The sequence below is a fragment of the Gobius niger genome (assembly GCF_951799975.1).
Source record: "Gobius niger genome assembly, chromosome: 16".
Classification (NCBI taxonomy): domain Eukaryota; kingdom Metazoa; phylum Chordata; class Actinopteri; order Gobiiformes; family Gobiidae; genus Gobius; species Gobius niger.
The window spans coordinates 11,076,694-11,096,592 of NC_136867.1; the positions used below are offsets into that span (position 1 = coordinate 11,076,694).

At 41.9% G+C, this 19,899-nt stretch overlaps 1 protein-coding gene across 1 annotated transcript in view; it reads right to left on the bottom strand.

Annotated features, from left to right (window-relative positions):
• LOC306976415 (ryanodine receptor 3) overlaps positions 1-19,899 on the bottom strand; it is a 97,918-nt gene that overhangs the window by 65,461 nt on the left and 12,558 nt on the right. The window contains 3 exon segments of the mRNA XM_079574336.1: positions 2,652-2,672; positions 3,668-3,772; positions 9,148-9,267. Of these exon segments, the coding sequence (XP_079430462.1) occupies positions 2,652-2,672; positions 3,668-3,772; positions 9,148-9,267 (246 nt within the window).

The window sequence follows — 19,899 nt, forward strand, 5'->3', positions numbered from 1 at the left end:
ACATCCAGCTGCAATCACCACAACCAATAAACCGACAGCTCCCCGCGGCTTTACACCACAACGACTACTGCAGCGCACTATAGACCCAGTAAACAGGACAATAAGAATCATGCTGCACCAAAAAGTACAATTCACTTTGAGGGGGCAAAAGCGTTTTGCACTTAGCCCGGCGAACCGTAAGGAGAAGGCTATGGCGTTTACAAAACAGGCTTTGTTGTTGTGTAGTGGTGGCGCAGACTTGACCACAAGTGACATCTCTTATCAATTTAGAGACATGACATTTAGCAGGACGCTGCCGCCCGCTGTGGAGCCCCCACTGGAAGCTGTGCACGACAACAGTGTGGGTGGAACGCCAGAGGTGGGATAAACTACATAAGAAAATAATTATGCGCTGCACAATAACCTAGAGGTTGACGTGTTTCGACGAGTCTCGGCTCAGGAAGTTTGCTAAAACAGGTCCAAACATTAAATCATAACACATTTTAGTGGTTGGAATACAAACATTAATATGGAAATACTTCTATTGACCTTCTATTGCTGTTTCCAATCAAAAATACACCAAATTCAACGTCAAAAATGTAAAAAATATTGTCTCAAAATCATCTTGCAACCCCCAGGGGGTGTGGGTGGGAGCCACTGAATTTAAGTAATTGTATCCATAAAAGTTAGCTCACATGTTTAGCATGTTTGTTCAAATTGAATTTTGGCTATAAACCAGAAACTAGAAAGCTGATGCAAATAAAGATATTGGCTGGGAATATGTTGCCTACAGATCCACATCCATCCATGTGTACTACATACTGTTCAAGAGTGCGATTTGTATTCTTCTTACGCAAAATACTATTCGTAAATCTTCTATTTTTGTAGATGTTACAGCAGAACTTAGTAATTGACAGAAAAGACAAAGGGAGAGCAGGATATTGTACATTCCAATCCAATCCAATCCAATTACACAACGGAGAAAATAATTGCGCTTGCTCCATTAGCTTCTTCTTTGTGATTCTATTAGTGTGTATTGCACCTCCAGGTCAGAGCAGTGAAAGTTGCAAACGTGGTTTTCAGGCCAGAGACACCAAGGGGAGATGAAAGACCCCCAACCCATTAACACTTGTATTACCCCCAGAGGGACAATGAAAAGGATTTATTAAGGTAAACAGGTTGCTTAGTTCTGCTTTAAACAAGGCTGTCAAGAATCTGTTGTAACTCAACTCTTTAGATCATTACCCTCAACTAAATACACAGCTTGTTCATGAAGTCAACGTGATTATTTAAACTGAAGGTGATTTTTATTTAAAAGGGAGTCACACCAAGGACAAACATCTTCCTAAGGTACAAGAAAACACATCACAACATCAGTCTCCTTCAAAGATCGACACACTCTCTGCTTCTGCCTTTACACCAACACTATATTGTCCTTTTTGTGTCTTCTGACTAAAGTGGCCCAAACTAGCAATCCTCTTCAGCCGCTGTCTATTGATAAGTCCATCTGTTCAGAAGACATATTGATTTCCCAGGCTCAGCTCAGAGACATATTCAACCTCTGTTTTCTCTTTAATGGCGCTCTATCTGGTGACATTTCGGTCCGGCGCGGCAAAGTGATAAATAGCCGTATGATATCGAAAACAGATAAATGTGTGCGGGGCGACTGCACAGTAAAAATGGCCCATCTGAGCCTCTAAAGTGCCGGCTATAAAAGAAAACAAGGTGCATAATGATAAAAAGAGAGGCTTATAAAATATATGACAAGTAAATTCTGCAAGTATGGGCTTCTTGTAGATAATATGAAAGGGAATGATGGGAGCGAGACCAGGGTCAGTGCGCCAGTTAACTGTTGGTTGGAGCTGTAATTTAGCGTTTAATATTGTGATTCTCTCTGCTGCGGCTCTTAATTCCCTGTCAGTGCTTATAGAAGCCCCAGAGACGCAGTGGAACCAACGCTCTTGACTTGCTCTAAGATGGTCCACAGCAAAGCCCCAATGATGGCCGAATAATAATAGAAATGAGCCTGGCAACAGCAGCCCAAAGTTTAGAGTTTTTGGAAAAGTCGTACTGAGAAGATGTGAAGTGGAGAAAAAAAAAACTACATTTAAGTTCAATGGTAAATTATAAAATGTTTTTTTCATGGTGCCTTGCTACCGTATCATGCATGAAATCCGCGAGAACGTCCATAAACAGGTTTTGAAATGCATCTGATTCTTGTTTTAGTTGTCCAGTTGTGGGGGTTTCAGTATCTATATCTGATAACCTGTTATTCTATTCATGATAGTAAGTAGCATAATTGTCTCCATCCCGAGGTAAGAACTAGTGCTAATCTGACAGTAAGTCCTTTGTGGTGTCGCCCCCCCGTCCTCAGTAGACTAGTAGCTCTTTGAAAAGTGATGTTAGTAGGAAACCCTTATAGGAAGTCTATAGAGCACACTATTCATCCCTGTCAGATTGTTCAGGCCTCCGATTGCACATCTAGCCGCCTTGGATGTGAGAAAAAAAAAGGAAAAAAAATCCATACCATCATCAGTTATTCCAAACCTTGGACTCTCGGATTTGCATAGCCCATACGTTCTGAACATGTTAGTCTTGGACAGGACACTGGCGGTTAGGAATGAGGCGTGTTCATGCTGTAACGGAGGAATGGGTGGGAATGGTGGACGTACCGATCGATCCGGGCCGCGTGTCTATCATGGGAAAGATGGAGATTTTACACAGAGTAGAAGATACAAATGAGTTACACATCTATGACATTTAAGGAAATTAGAGAGAACAGCGCTAACATGGATAGATATTGATGCGTAAACGCTGAATGTTAAAGGTTAGGCATATTGTGGGAAACAGGATAAGACATTAGCTTATGGATTGTAGACCAAAACATTAGCTTTATTGCTAATAATTATTGGGTATATACAGTAGGTTTAACATCGGAAGTCCATTCATTACATGTAACTGCTAGAGTGCTTCTACAACCTGTTTGAATCATTAGGGCAGTCACGATAGATACTATATCGACGATACATTTTTGGGCTAAGAATGATTCCAATTAACAAAAGAATGATATTTTTTGGGAGCTCATATAATTGAGACACAAACATGTTCGGAAATGCATTTGGTTCGTGTATTAGTTTATCATTTCATATGTATTTTAGTCTCTTCTCAAATGCTCCTCGACATGTTTTTAATGGAAATGCAAATCTAGCATCACTCGCATTACTGTATTTGTCAGAAATATCACACAACTCGATTTTTTTTTACATAATCTCGCAGCCCCGGCCTTAAAACAACATTTTACCTGACCTGCATGTCGAATTTCAGTGCTGCACTTGCAACCCTAAGTATTACCAAGGGACTTTTGCACATTGATTTCGAATGCCTCCTCTCATAAAGTGAAATGCAAGTCCATAACAAGTTTATTTCTATGCACCGGTTCAATCCCTGTACACACGGAAAACAGCTGCACGAAGCCAAGGAATTACCACTCGAGTCATTAATATTCACTGAGCCACAGAGCTGTGCGCACCTACAGTCCCAAAGCTGCAACGACGGGGCACTTCTGCAGTAATCCACTTACAGCTGAATATGCCACAAAATACCAAGCCTTTCCCCCCGAAAAAATACAATACAGCAGACAGTATTATATGATGTGCATGTGATGTGTAAATGACGTGTAATTACTCACCCCTTCGCTGTTCTGTCCACTCTTGGCCAGCATCTCCTGCAGAGCCCGCACCGACAGGGACTGCTCCAGCACAAAGGTACAGATGCACAGGTCTGGAGGTACATACTACATTAAACAAAAAAGAAAAAAATCACATTCAAAACATGCTGTATGTCCAGAAAAAAACACAATGTATATTCAACAGTGCAGTTCATTTGTGATTACTAGTTGTTTCTAAGAATTTCATATTGTGAAAAATAATTATTTAGGCAAATAAAAAAAAACACACACACACACTTGCGTTTGTTGTGTTGTCCCATTACCGCAGGCTATTAGGCAACAATTGTTCATAAGCAGAAGCTTTTAATATCTTTTCAATGGTCAGACAGTGCCAGGATCACAGGTTTGTCTACGGCTGAGAGTCCGTTAACAAAAACCTATACAAATGTCTGTTCAAAGAGAGGATGATGACCAATAGCACTACATCTGCTAACTCATTAACACAGGCACCTATTACAGGACGAATCGCCATGGAAACCTGCCTCCAGTCAAGAAAATAGTGCAACCGAAGCAGAAATATATATATATATGTATATGTATAAAAACATTCCCAGATATGAGCTGAACGTCAAAGTGGCTCCGTGGGGGCTATTTGGATTAGATGCTCACTCATAAAAAACATGCTGAGTCGTGCGTTTTCCCCCCACTCTTAAAGCGAGGATGTCTTAATTGAGTGGGCGATATTCATTAAAAGGTGCTTTAAAAATAGATTGAGTGTACTCCAGGTCAGCCTGCACTTGAAAGAGCCAAAGTCCGGGCCGGAGTTTTATGTGGATATAATGAAAAGAGCCAATACCCAAAGAGTAAACCGGGCCAAAACAAAGGACACGTGAGAAAATACAATGACAGAATGGGGGAGATGGAGACTGTGTGAAGTATGGCCACAAGACAGATGATAGCAACCTAAACACCTTCGCTGCCGGCCTCTTTACAGAACATCCAACTCTCCCAAACTGGTTCATTCAGGCAGATCTAACCTCATTTGCTAACTTTGTATAACCCACTTCGAGGCTGTGGCTGGGATGAGAATGAATTCCACCAAAGGAAAAAAATACTAATACAAAATATTAATTATGCTTTTCTATGTATTCATTGCTTTGATGGGACAATACCTGTGGTAAGTTTTACATGTGGTTTTACAGTACTTAAGTTACACTTTTATGAAGAAGAGTTGAAAAAAGTTTACAGAAATGTATAGAGAGCAGTGTTAATTTTGTCGACTAAAAAATGCCGTCATCATTTTAGTCAAAAGTATAAAATATTTTTTCTGACTATATTGGACTAAAACTAAATTAAACATTTGTTTGTGAGACTAAAACTATGACTAGAATGTCCAGATATATGACTAAATAAAAATGAAATTATATACAATTTTCATCAAAAGACTAAAACTGAATCAAAATATGTTTTCAAAATTAACACTGATAGAAAGAGAGATGGCCCTTATGTACAGTATTGTTATAGAGGACAGTTATGGAAAGTTTGCTTCAACGAAGATTTAAAGGGGCTAGATGCAAGTTAGCCATTTTATACTCACTACTGCCACCTCAGGTCATACATGTAACTGCACCTTCTATATTAAGCTCGTGCATGACGGCACTTCGGACCCGAATTAACACCTTTTTGAGTGACAGTGCAGGATTTTAGAGGCAGTAGTTGTGAGTATGTCTGAGCTCATTCTACACCTTTGGACATTGTTGAAACATGTAGGGGGAGGAAAATACTTAATTTTAACATTTTTAAAGTCCATATAGTCCCTTTAAGTATTTTCCAAAAAAGAATGGACTAAATGCAAATCAATGGACAACTAAGTAAAGTCAGAAATTATTGGTATTTTACACCTGATGTCCTTCCTGGTGCAACCCCTCTCCTACACATGTTTAAATGAAACCTCCTCCCACAGATGTACTTGCCTTTTCATCTGTACAATGATGTTAAACTGAATGTGGCCATAGAAATGGCCCGGCCCTTGCTCCATTAGTAAATTTACAGCTGATCTTTGACCCTAGCTGGAGAAAGGGGGTTGTAAAGTGTTAAGAGCCACTCCTGTCAGCAAGTCCACTGCAGAGGCAAAGACTGCAGACAGCTTTACAGCAAGGGCGCTGTGGGCTTGCCCCGTAACACTCAATTTATGACCGATTGCGCAATGAAAGAAAGAGCGAGGTTAATCCATCCCCTTTTATAGAGAAACTTGTGAATTCCTCAATAATTGGCGACATTATTTTTGTAGATGGATGCACATTAGTCCCAGGATGTCCCCTTCAGTGTTGACAGGTAAGAGCTGCCCGGTCATACATCACAATCAAGCTGCTTCTCCCGGCCTGATTGATGCTGCGCATAAACCACGCGCTGTTTAAATCGACCACTTCCTCGCCCCGCTTCCTCCTTTCCTATCCTGTAACTGGCTTACCAAGAAATAAGGAGGAATTTAATTTAGGTCCCCTCCAAAAACTGCCGTCTTGGATTTGTTGTGACTTCGTTGTTCTTGTTCCCCGAGGTAGTGCGCTGGCTTTTCATAAAAATGCCAAGCAATGAAGACGGAGTGCGCGGATAGGAAGAGCATCCATCACATGCGTCAGGGGTAATTACCGCTCAGTATTGGGTGAAAGGATCAGAACCAACACAAACACACTGGCTGGAGTCGGAGTTTGAGGAGTGTTTAATGGTAGAGAGCTGAAGAAATTATAAAGTACAGTTGGTTGATTGATTAATTGAGCGACCGGTTCTAAAATAAGAACATTGTAAAAAGAATGCCTGTGGAAACCATTAAAAAAAAACACACTCTCTCTATTCTTCTACTTCTTAACAGTTGGTTATCTCTCGCCACATTTATTCCGTTAGCCTTCATAATCATCACACAAATGTAAGATTGCAATACAGCTGTGGTAATGTGGTACTTTAGACCATGCTTTAGACACAGTCAGCTGTTCTGTGGATTTCCTAATCATAGATCAAAATTAAAAGAGGCTGAAAGTGGACAGGCTATTAGCAGTTTAGCCGACATTAGATCTGCGTGAGGTGAGATGCATCTATGTTTCCCTCCAGGCGCCAATCAATGACAAGTAATAGCTCTATCACTTGTTGATTTTCTCGGCTCCAGGGGTGGGCACGAGGAGATCATAATTTGGATCACTAATGCAGAGTGTAACGGTGCGCCCCCCCTGATTACAAACAATGTGATCCCATTCACTCGCGCTCATTAAAACCTTGCTCTTAGATGCACAGCAGATGCGTCAGCAGTTACGACTTGTGCAATAAAGCTATAGGCAATTACGCCGGCTTTATGAAACAATCCGTCAAATGCATGCAGAGGTGTCATACCGGGGAACTATCATGCACTGGTGGTCCTGGGGAGAGCTGTTAAGGAGACGAGGAGACGCTCACTCCGACTGTGGATATCATTTCACCCATTCTGACGGTCCAGGACTTTTCTATCTTTTACACTTAAGATAAAATGTGTTTGCAGAAGAGCTTTACTGTTTTTGTAACAGTGGTGGTTTTCTCATTATCTATCTGTTTGCAACCATGTGCTAGTTCTCAGCTGGGGTGAATGAACATTGAACCAGGAAGGAAACTAAGCGTAAAAACTAATATGCAAAAACAATGGTTGTGTTTCTGAGAGCTCACAGGCATCCAAATCCAATTATGAATCACTTTGGAAAGACCAAGATTATCAACTACACGGGGCTTCAGAAAAAAGGAGATTGGATGGTATACTCCTGCATTCTAAAATGATGGGTTTATATCAAAGCTGTGGTACCTGGTTTTTCCTGGTTGGCCCAAACTCGTTTCTAGCTGTAACCATCCCTCTGCACTGCTAAAGTAAAATGAAATAAATTGCGCTAATTTCGATTCTACTTCTATCTTCCATCGCTAAATAAACATTTAGGTGAAAACAAGGCAACAAGGTCTGTTTTTGCTGTGTTGACAAAATACACTGTGGTGGCAAAATAAATTCACTCTACAATAGCAAAAGGTCAGCTTTAAGGTGTGCTTGTAAAGTATTAATAAGCATTAATAATTAATAGGCCATAAATAATATGCTTGTATTTTTTTATTTTTTTATTTATTTAATTATTTCGAATATGCAATGACTCAAGATGACCAATAAAATCAAATTACTTTTGATTACATATTCGAAAAGTAAGCAGAAGTACACTGTACTTATGTGGGTTTTACCCTTATTTTTAAAACCATAAAAAATGTACAGTAAAGTATTCCTATTCATGGCCTACCGTAACCTTAACCCTTAACCTAACTTTAAACAGATTACTAATGCTTATTAATACTTAATGAACACCCCTTTATATAAAGCAATACCAAACTATGTTATCTAATCACCGAAAAGAAAGAATATGTGAAAATAACAGTCAAAAGAAACAATCTAAAGATGTTTTGTACTTTTCTTTAAGGCTTATGACATCATATTAAGGAGACTATAGTTTTCAGTTAGAGTCATTGGAGAACTACAAACATGATCCTGCCATGTCAGGCGCCCTGGGAAATCAGAGCTTGAGGGATGGGAGTGTGAGATCCTGCTTTGATGATGAGGCACGTTCTCTGCCCCGGCTCGGCTTCACTGACTGCCTGTTCGACCAAAACATCAACATTTACGCTGCCGTTTCCATGGCACGCGCGTCTGAGCGAGCAAAACCTCTCATTACACAAGATCCACATTCCAGTCCATTGCCCCGTGCGGCTTTTGTTTGATTACAGAATAAATGTGTGTGCGTGAGGGCAAAAATAACAGGCATTGTGAAGAAAAACAACACGAGGAAAATAAACATCGTAAAATAACTATTATAATATTTACAGGTTTTTTTTGGTTTGGCGATATTATACTATATATCTTCAACACTTTGACATATAGCCAGTGTTCATCATCATCACCATCATCAGTTCACCTCTATTTCTCCTTGAAACCCACAGCAGAATGGGAGCACTCCGCTAGAGCAACAATTTTGCAACATGCTGATCCAATTTTGTGGATAAAATGTGCACTTGCCATCTACCCACTGACAGATGCACTTGAAAAACAAACCATTCACGTCACACTGTCACCTGTCACATGTCATAACAGCTTTTGGACACATTTTGTTCAACCTGGAACACGTTAGGATGATTTGGCAGATCTAGGTCCTGATATGAGTTTGGGAGAAGCGTGACCCATATTTTTTTCTTTTGATGTTTTTTGTGTGGAGCTTATTTCTAAAAGTATAACATTACAACAGTTCATTTCATGTACTACCCATTTTAACACAATAATTAAAAAAAACAGTCTGTGATACGACACTGTGCAGCCCTAAAAGCGAGCCCCTGTCATCTGGAAAGACATTTGATATAGCACAGCGAGGTAGAGCGGAGGAAGCCCACTCTTGTACTGACTGTTTGGAATCAAAGTGCTTGGAACTGTTGCTGCCGTCTTGTGTCTGTGTACGTACCTTCGCCTCTGATGTGGGCTCCAGGTAGCACAGCCGGTTGCCGAGTCCCTCGGCGGCCAGGCACAACTTGCGGTTCTCCTTCTGAATGCAGGCCACGCACTGTAGCACCACTTCATCATCCTGTCGAAAGAAAGCACTCCTCAATCTGTGCACTTTGGGGAAATCTCCATTCACACACACACACACACACACACACACACACACACCTAGACGCCCACACACCACAGAACTGTTAAACCAATCCACCCAGAACTATCGGCGATAATATACTGCAATCCTCCGCCTACATCCGTTATCTGTTTTGTGTCTAGGCAGCGCTAATTGGGAGGTTTTCTCTTCTAAATGCGATGATCAAACACTGGCTCTCCATGGCTGATTGCTTTGAGCCGACCCAATCGTCTTTAGGCTATTTACAAGGCTTATGTCGTACAAATAAGGCACAGGCAATGGATCGAAGCGTCACACAACTTAAGAGGAAATAACAGTCGGAGAAAATAAATGTCTCTGCGGATGCACCGAAGTATGAAAAAGGCAGCTTTGCATGGTTTTGAAAATCCCACATTCACGAGGAATAAGAAGTCGTAGTGCTAATTAACAACAGCGTACTGAAAGGCTGAGAATTTCAATTGCAGCTGCTTGAATGTCCTATCCATAAGGTTAAGTTTATAATGGGAAGTTATTACATAGAAAATTAATAGAACAATAAGCGAAAACAGTAAAAAGAATTAGGCCGACCAGTTGTAGTCACTGAATTACTCAATCCATGTTGCAACTCAATAACATTGTAGCATCCTGATGTTGCAGACACAAGACACAGCGAAGCATTTTTCCACTGGCTGAAACGGTTGAATAACATAAAGAAGTGTTAGCCACATTAGCATCATCATTGTAAAATTGACACATGGATTTTCTAATTACATTGGCCTGATGATGAAGGAATTCAATGTCAGTTCTAGTCAAAGAGTTCAACTTAAAGCAGTACTCGTAACTCATGCCCCTAGAGGCCATAAGCAGCACTGCAGGTGTCGTAGCATTTTTTCTTATTAATTGACCGTGAGAGCAAATACTACGCTGACAGAAAAGACAAAGGGAGAGAGGGAGATTGTACATCCAATTACACCATTTTTGTCACTCAAATGTGACTGTAAATACTGTCTAAGTGGTGCTAGCCCGCAGTTAGCTTTGCCCGTTAGCCTGTTAGCTTCTTCTACGTGATTCCATTAGTATGTATTGGGGCCTCCAACCCGGTGCAGGCAAAGTTGGTTGCAATTGTAGTTTTCTGGCCTGAGACACCAGGGGGAGATGGAAGACCCCCCATTCATCACATTAACACTTGTATTACCCCCAGAGGGACAACGGGAAGGATTTATTAACGTAAACAAGTTACTTAGTACTGCTTTAAACGCAAAACTTTCCTGGTTTTACTTTTTAAAGTTAGTCTTGGGGTGTAAGACTATAGGGAGGAATTCACTTTTACCAGTGTTTTGTCTCATCTACAACAAATAAATCGGCAAAGCAAATGAGCTTCAGCTAAGCAAACCATGCATGACTGTACATTTAGTAGCGTATAAACAGACAAAGGCACAAGGTTTTAGCTGAAGAAATAAGTGTCTAATGCTGAGACGTTGGGTTTAAGAACCTTTTGGCTTTTCTATGCATGAAATAGGTTTACAATGATAATGTTTTCTTAATGTTGCTCAAATTGAACTGAAAAGAGCTGTTAATTATGTTTAGGTGAATTCGCCGACCTGGTAAACAGTTTCATCGGGGCGCAGCTCCCCCTGAGTATAGCAGAGTGAGCCGAAATGTGCTGATATGGGCGACTACTATAGGGCACATAGAGGAAGGAAGGGGGGGGGAGATTGTGCACAATGGCCAGCTGCATTATTTAATGTGAAGGCGATTGTGCTGAGAGCAGAGTGCAGCGTGCTTGTAGTAAGAGTAAAGCACACCATTAGTCCTGGGCTCTATGCATGGGAGAGGCATAAAGAAGAAGACACCGGCAGCACATTACAGGCGGATACGACGCAGTAACTCTTAGCGTGTTTAGTCGCATTGCAGACAAATAAGAAACAGCCCCGGGGTGTGTTAAACGCTGCTGTGTCGCACTTTCTTCTATCGGCTGACAAAGGGACATGTTGTTTTGGCATTTAAGGCTTTGTCAATAAAAGATTTGGAAACAGAAACATAAGCAAGTGGGCGATATTGCCTTGGGATCGTTGCATTTCAAGCTGTTGTATGCACTGCTAAGCAGCCGGACTGGAAGTTTCAAAACAATCAATAACTTTCGAGATTAAGATATAATATTTTAGAATATAGCTTTTTCAATCCCTGCAGTTTGATGGTATGAGCGAACTGAGGTGTCAAAGTTCCTTCCTGGAGAATCTACGGTAGCTTCTCTGTTTTACATCATCTCAAACACGAGCTACTAATCCCTATCACTATTTCATACACCCTCGTGATTGAACTTGAACTTACAACACAAGATATCTTCAGTTCAGGAGTCAATGTGTATCTTCAAATTTCCCAAAATTCAAAGCCACACATAATTTACACACAGACCCATTCAGGCTGGAATCTGTCACATCTGGAAACAGGAAAGGATGAGGACACTTGTGGATACGAGCAAAAATGATGCAAAATGTAGCCATCTACGTAGCAATGACCCATGATGGTTTTGGGAGAATGTTGCCACAGATTTCAGCTCCATTTTTCATCAGACTCTTCCTACGGTGTGTCTCTGGTCTGTCAGCTGAGAGGCTGTCTTTATTACCATGACAGATCACGCTGCAAACTTTTACTTGGCACGGCAATGCATGCAGTCACAGTGGATATAGGGACAGGCTCTCCAATGGAGCGCCTCAGTGACTTTGTTATGGGCAATTTTATTCTTTCTACCTTACAAAAACAATGTAATGTAAATCTATGATCATTAATAATGTTCTTTAAATTCTATGTGTGCTGATGATGCAGTACTATACTCATCAGCACACTCTTCAAAGAGTGTCTTCACACTGATTTCAACTCCCTGCAGCCCGCCCTCCAATGCCAAATTAGTTCTCAATGCAAATAAGATTGAAGTCATGCCGTTCACCTGGAGCCCTAACAACGCCTTGCCCTTCGTTAAAACCATGGATGGCAGCGCCATAGTGTTGGTTACTAATATAAGAATAAATACTTGGGTATTTGGATTGATGAGGATCTGAATTTTAAAGATCACATGAAGTTTCTCTCTTCTCTCTATTTAAAAAAAATATTGATTAAAGTCTGCTTTTCCTTTGCCATAAGCTATAAAAATAGAGTTTTATTATTATTTATTTATTTTTTACGGCAAATAGCTGGTTAACGTTTATGGTTCCTCTGGCTCAGGAACTCAGGAAAGATTGGCCGGGAGTTGCCCATTTCTTTGTCTAGTTTTACACTCAAAATATCACGTAATCTATAGCTCTGCTTGGTTTTAGAAAATGTAACTTGTAAATGTATTGTGTTGGTTGTTTCTTACTCTGATTAGACCCTCTACAGTTGTGGGCACTGCTGCTCATATTGGCCATGACATCCTCTTATAAGATATCCTAAATCTCAATGGATCTTTCCTGGATAAATAAAGATCTGACTTGTCTCTTTTTTTCTGGACAACTTGCCTCCTAATTTGGGTCGTCTCATGATCGGGAGGTCGGGGGTTTGAATCCTGGCTCCTGCAGCTGCACACTGTTGTTGTGTCCTTGGGCAAGACACCCACTTTGCCTCCAGTGTCTGCGTACACTGGTATGAATGAATGGTGAGTGATTCCTTGCGTGAAGCGCTTTGGACCTGATGAAGGTAGAAAAGCGCTACATAAGTTATACATAAGAGACCATTTACCATAATTTGTGTGTGTGTTATGTTTGAAATATAACCTCCTAGGCCAAAATATAGCCGTGTGTGGTGTTGCCTGCATCATTCAAAGCCTCATTTATTATGCACAATGGTTAGAGGCTATGTGCTAACACTATTAATATTAAAATGCAATTGGACAGTGTGGATTGAACAGAAATGAACGGGCCTTGGGGCATCGTCACTCCATCAGAAAAATGCTGCTGATCATACAGATAAACTCTACTCCTATAAGGACAACATCGACCCCTACAACCCCCACAAAATACACACACACACACACACAACATGCCGGCCTGTCACTGTGCCAACTTGAACATGGTCCATCCATCTTTAATCAAACAGACTACTGAGCGTCCACAAGCGTCCTCCGTCCAGATCTGAAGCAGTCTCCTCCTCTTCCTCCGCCGCCACGACACCCATCCTTTCACTGCTATCAATCATTCATAAACCCGCGCTCTAAGTGGTGTGAGCAGGCCTGGGAGAAAAGGCAGCAATGATGGATACCTTTATTTGAGAAGGGTCAGCTTACACAATCTGATCAAAAACATCCAGGCTCTGGGGATTTCTGGGAGGGGGTCGTCTGTTTGTGTGGATGTAACGCTAATCCATATCAAACAGCAATTAAACGCACCAATTAGAGACGGGCCCGGGGAGTGCGGCTCTTATTAATGATCTGCCTCGGTTATCACAGCTGCTGGTATACAGTATTTCAAATATTTATCTCCAGAACAGGTGACACACCCTCCAAAGAGAAACTAGATGATAACTACATTAAACATCTACAATATCCTTGGTCAATTGCAGCCTCAACATTTTCCACAATATTACAATGATAGAAAGTTGCTTCTGTTTTTCTGACAGTTTTTGCAGCAGATTCTTTGGCAAATCCCTCCAATACGTGACATTTTCCAGCCTGGTGAACCGTTGATCCCCAAACAAAACCGCCTGCATCCCGAGAGCCAAACTTCTCAATGTGATCATTACCAGGCTCCAGAACAATGGCCCCACTGAGAGCACGCCAAGTTTGTATCGTTTGAAACATACTATTCTGGACTGTGTTTAAACAACGCTGAGGATATGCCAGTCATCAAGGGCACCTTCAGAGTCATCCTAAACCACTGTGATATTTCTCTCTTATGTCCGCCAAGTCTTTGTAGTGTGTCCCGCAGGCATTTGCGATATCCACTGTGCATTTCCAAAAGAACGTGTGTGACAGAGCGAGCTACACACCATGACAATAGCGTTAAAATCCCATGTTCCTCCGGGGGTGCTGAGTGATGGTGGAGCATATCAATGAGCGAGCTGTCACCACAGCTTGGTATATTTTTTTTCTCCCCCCCCTGGTGCTTTCAGCCAATCACACGCCCTCTTGCAACCATGTCAATAGTGATTGGAGAATATTCGCTCGGTGACAGGCGAAGCATACGTTCTGGAGTCCTCCACACTCATCCAGCGAGCGATGTGCAGTAAATCTAAAAATATGACGACACCAAACAACCAAACAGCTCTGACCTTAAGTGATGCTTAGGCAATCAAGCAGCGAGATTTACATAGGGTAAAGGTCTACTTTTGCATCGCTGCAGACAAATGTGTCCACTGCATTTGACCCATCCATCAATAACACTGGGTCAAAACTGGTCAGGAGCCGAGCAGCAGCTGAGGACACATCTCCAGAGCTTCAGCTTGATTTGTTCAGGGCCTAACTGGAAGAATAGCCTATATTTTATGAACAATGTATTAATGTATAACATGCATTACCATAGTAAACAGAACACACTGAGGAAAAGAAAGGCACACATACACAAACCCACAGCTTCTTCCTGTGTGAGGAAAGTGCCAGTCATATTGCCACCAGAAAATAGACAGTGCTCACTGTGCAAAAAATTTCACAGTTATACAACAATCCTATGAATAAGGAGAGCAGGACAGCCCACGGTTAGTATTACTCCTACGTCTTAAAGCCACTAACCACACCTTTGAGGACATGAGGTTAGAATTTTAGCTGCAAAGAAGAGATGTTTTAAGATGCTTCAGTTGTTAGAAAATGCCTTTTCATTTACTTGAAACAGATTTTGTGAATTGAGATACTGTGTGTCCCCTCTTCAATGTGCTCCTCAGATCAAGACCACAAAAGCAGCAGGGCTTTTTTCCACTTGCTTGTTCGTTTGTATGTGTTTTGTGTGGCTGTTTTATATTGTATGTTTTTTTTTGCTCTAAATGAATTGCCCCAGATGGGATAAATAAAGTTGACTGAACTGAACTGAACCTAAGTGACCCAATGACCCTGTATGTCACCCAGCTCATAATAATGGCAGGTTTATGAGTGACACTGACTAGGTGGGGTTGGCAGTCCTGGCTCCGCCTCTTAGATGGTATACAAATAACTTGGCCTCAAAGTCTCAGAAAAGAGGCAAAAGTCCTCAACTCAAACAACCCAGTCCGTTTGAACTTTTAACATCTCTATTCGGACACAATCTTCAGGCAATCTGTTATATATTCATTTTTCCATTAATTTTTCCAGTGGCAACAATCTGTCTAAACATTTAAAACACAAACATAATACAGCAAGTTCTCCGAGTTTACCGAGTATTTGAACAGGTTTTATGAGTCAATTTAAGATAAGCGCTCCCCAGAACTGCCCTAAGCCCTCTCTGGTCAGAAGAGGCCTGCAGCATTCACACCGGTACACGCCATCAGCTCAGTGTAAGAGGCTCATCCTATCACTGCAATGCACAAAACTACTTCCCCACAACATCCTTAACTACATCCTCGAGGCACGGTAGCAGCTTGGGAATAAGGGAGTGGCAACATATTTTAGCGTGCAAACAAGTCAAAGGCAATGCGGGCTGAAAATGAGTTGGACTCTTATGCTCTGAAGTGCACAAACTGCCCTGAGACCGAATTGCTTCACTATTTCATGTGTCGTTCCAACATCTCCCGTAGGGCTGCTATTACCCGAGCTTACGCTACGATGAGGCACTGCTTCACCAGGACATAGCCTTCATCTCTTTCATTTTGATATGCAGTATGAACAATGGAGGGAATATAAAAGGTCAATGGAATTGGCAAAGAAAAGAGTTTAAAGCAGATTTTAATTAACACTGATCTCAATTGGGAAGTAGTTTAAAAAACCTGTGTCATCATCATCATCATCATCATCATCATCATCATCATCATCATCATCATCATCATCATCAGTTCTTAGGTAGCTTCTAGTCTTCTATCCACTAAAACACAGCCCTGTACTAAAACCATATTATTTACTTAATTTCTAAATTTATAACTCTCTTTACCATATTTATTTATTTACTATACTAGCTTCGGCCGGGCCTCGCTAGTCTCCACATTTGATATTCTGAGATTATGAGTGATTACAAAGAAATGTCCAACCCGTCACACAGTTCAGCTGTAGACCAGTGGTTCCCAACCCATTCCAAAAACTATGGCCACTACAAATGAGTAAAAGAATGAAGGCAAAAAACAATTTCAAACAAACTGCAATTGGAGTGTTTGATGCACCCGTACTCCTTTCTTATAAACTACGACAATATTTTCGCTAAACTCAGGGAACAGGATTGAAGAGACAGTGGAATAATTATGGAGAAATATTAGGGGTTCAGCTGTAACGGTTCGGTTAACGGTGCAGGACCCGTGGTTTGGTGCATCACGGTAGTGCACAATCAAACAAATAATGAGTAGGTTTTGAACTGAAATAGCCTAATGATCGTTGTTAGACAGTATTTATGACCTTACAGTAAAATTGGCAATGCGGTCAAAGCTGCTTTAGAATAAAATGTACCTCTGGGCTCACAATACATGAAAGCAAAATAGAAAACAAATGGTACAGCAGCAAAGAAAAAAAAAAGAAAAAAAACTACGCAGTGCAGGCCATGCGCTCGTTAAGTGGTAGTTTCATTTTCACTTTTACTCACACGGAGGATAAATCAGTCGGAGCAGCGCGTTTGATTAGAGGCTCGTGTTTGAGCAGGTTTTGGGCACGCACGCACACGCACACACATACACACACGCACACACACGCACACACACGCACACATCGCCCTGTTTGGATGCGCGCGCACACATACATACACACACGCACGAACACACACACACGCGCGCACACACACATCGCCCTGTTTGGATGCGCGCACACGCACGGCAGTCAGATCTGCACTCGCGTTTTTGTGACAGCGGGTTGTCCTCGGACAGCAGCACCGCCAACCACGCACACACTCAGTACTGTCGCCAGGCTTCCTGGTGTTCCCAAACGGTCTCCCATCCCAGTTCTAACCAGGCACTTCCCTGCTTAGCTTCAAAGTCGGTATGGGAAATAAACATGGCGGCGCCCAGGTGGCGGCCATTGAGATAGCGTTTTCTATAATAGATACCATATTTACGTATATAGATTATTTCCAAATCTACAGCAAATATCAACTGGAAAAAGCAACTAATGAAATATAGGGTCACTTTCACACCTGAGACTGAGATTGGGGATCAAAATTGCAACATTGTTTAATTTTTCCAACCTCTTTAATGTCTATCGAATCATCGTTTTAAGTGGAGTAATCCTCTGCACACCAGCCCCATTCATAGTAATGATCCAGAGTGGTCTTAACATGGCTGCTCCATCTCCTCCTATGAAGCCTGTTCCTTAAAAGGGCAAAAAGACGTGAAGCTGTGCTCTCGCGGGTCGGGTGGAACGGCTACGAGCCTCTCCAGAGCTCCAGAGCCTGTCAATCATAGATCTAGGCTTCCACTTTTTATTTCTGATATACAAAAAACAGCGCGGTTAAAAATGTGATGCATGCCCTAGCACTGTCACATGGGTTATTGCATTTTTTAGAAAAAGAAAAACTCTGTAGTAAGTAGTTCAAACGAGGCTCAAAGCTACATCAGAACCCTGTTTACCAAGTGTCTTTTGGAGTTGCCCCTGGTGTTACAGCAATGTCAGCTCCCCGCCATGAGGACCAAAGAGAAGAGCTTTCCCCGCCCATTGATCAAAACCCTCTACAGGAGAAGTGATGAAAAACACTGAACAAGAAACATCGGTCGATTACACTCCACTTCCTTTTCCGTCTCTTTATTACAAAATGGAGCGGTATCAGCTGTGTTGGTTTTCTTTTCACACTTTTTAATACCTGGCAGACATACACGGTGCAGCAATGGGCTCATCATGAGCAGCAGACGAGGCAGCGGAACATGGAGATATTATAATATATATAATATTTCTTCGCATGAGACAACTGCTAAGGCAACAGGCGAGAACATGCCCAGGGCGCCGAAGAGGACATACAACGTCCGAGGGATAGAGACGCTGAGCAATTCACCAAAAAGGATCTAATTAGGGCTTTGCTCACTGGCCTCTGATGCTGCTGATTTCAAAGATCTCTACCTTATATTTATGGCTAAGATTTGGTGTAAATTTCGTAATAATAAGTTCTAATTATAGAGGGTCTGCACGTGCGTTCTTTTCATTTTAAATAAAACCCGAAACAGTCCATAATGAGTATTATCATTATTGTCTCCGCTCTCTTCTGTCGTCGCGCTACTCGTTTGTTTTGGTTGGAGCAAATGCACAATGCCCCGCAGCGAGTTCCGGCAACTTTCGCTTCCTGTTTTCATTCTGCTCTCTGGCTCAGTTGCTTTCACAAATCAAATGTTCTGATTCAGAGTTTGGCTTAACTGGACCAAGACCCATGTTTCCACTTTTTTGGCCCAGATCAGAGTCCGTTTGTGCGTTCACGACGCCTCAAACAAACCGCACTATCCGAGCAAACAGGCCAGGATTGGGATCAAGAGGGGGTTGTAAACCTAAGGGTGCGACCTTAGATACACTAAGCAGAAGGTATTGTTTTCTTAGATGATTTTGACCAAGCAAATTGACCAATATCACTGTAGCACTGTCTCACAACTGTAAAACAGGCTTAAAGGATGAAAGACAGACGACATCAGACATTTGCAGAAGCAGCCTGGCAAATCCCCCTGAAGTCGTCCCCCCCTTCCCAGCATCTGCAGTGTCTCTCTCCTTGCTGCTCCGGCCTTTGAGGTCAGATTTGCTCTGTCTTCTGCCGCTTGATCTTGTGCCAAAGAATCTGGTGAATCAACAGCAAATTGATCCGAGCGAGTCAAGCGGGCCTCCGGGAGCTAGTACAGGCAGGGAGAAGAGGAAAGTGGAGGTTTCTATGGATCCGATTGTCTACGCTGGCCTTTGTCCCCGTGTGACACTGTGCTGAGTAATAAGTCTCCATCATCAGCGGGAGCCCACTGCCAGTCCAGGAGCACACGGGTTGGCTCGGGCCCATACAAGGATATTTTGTTGTGGGGAAATTGATACAGGAGTTGGGCCACTGCAGAGCAAAATACAGCTGGCCCGACATCAGACCCCCGACAAGAGCAGTGTCCTCTGCTGTCCTACAGGCTACAAAACACAGTAGCCAAAAGGGGGTGCCCAAACAATACTACATCATGAAATGAGGAGAGACTTGAATAAAACCATATAGTTTTTGCTTGTTTGGATGGAGCAGCGTGTAGACACAACATATCCGACCGACATATAGGTTTTTCTAAGGCCAATGCCAATTTTGGGGGATTTTTATTGGCCAATGTCGATATCTCTGTCCGATATTTTTGACCAATATTTCCAAATGTCTGATCTATAATCCTGTAAAAACATAAATACCTGGCCTCTCTATCTGTGGTTGATTTTATTTGATTACTTTAGGTGATTCAATCATAGTTTCTGTCCAGCTTCAATTAGCTGCTGCTAGCTTTAGCATATTGTAGCTAGCCGCAGCATTTTGCGAGGTAATCAAAAATACAATTGCAGATGTTGCGCACGGTGGCGCAGCGGTTAGCGCTCATGCCTCACAGTTCAAA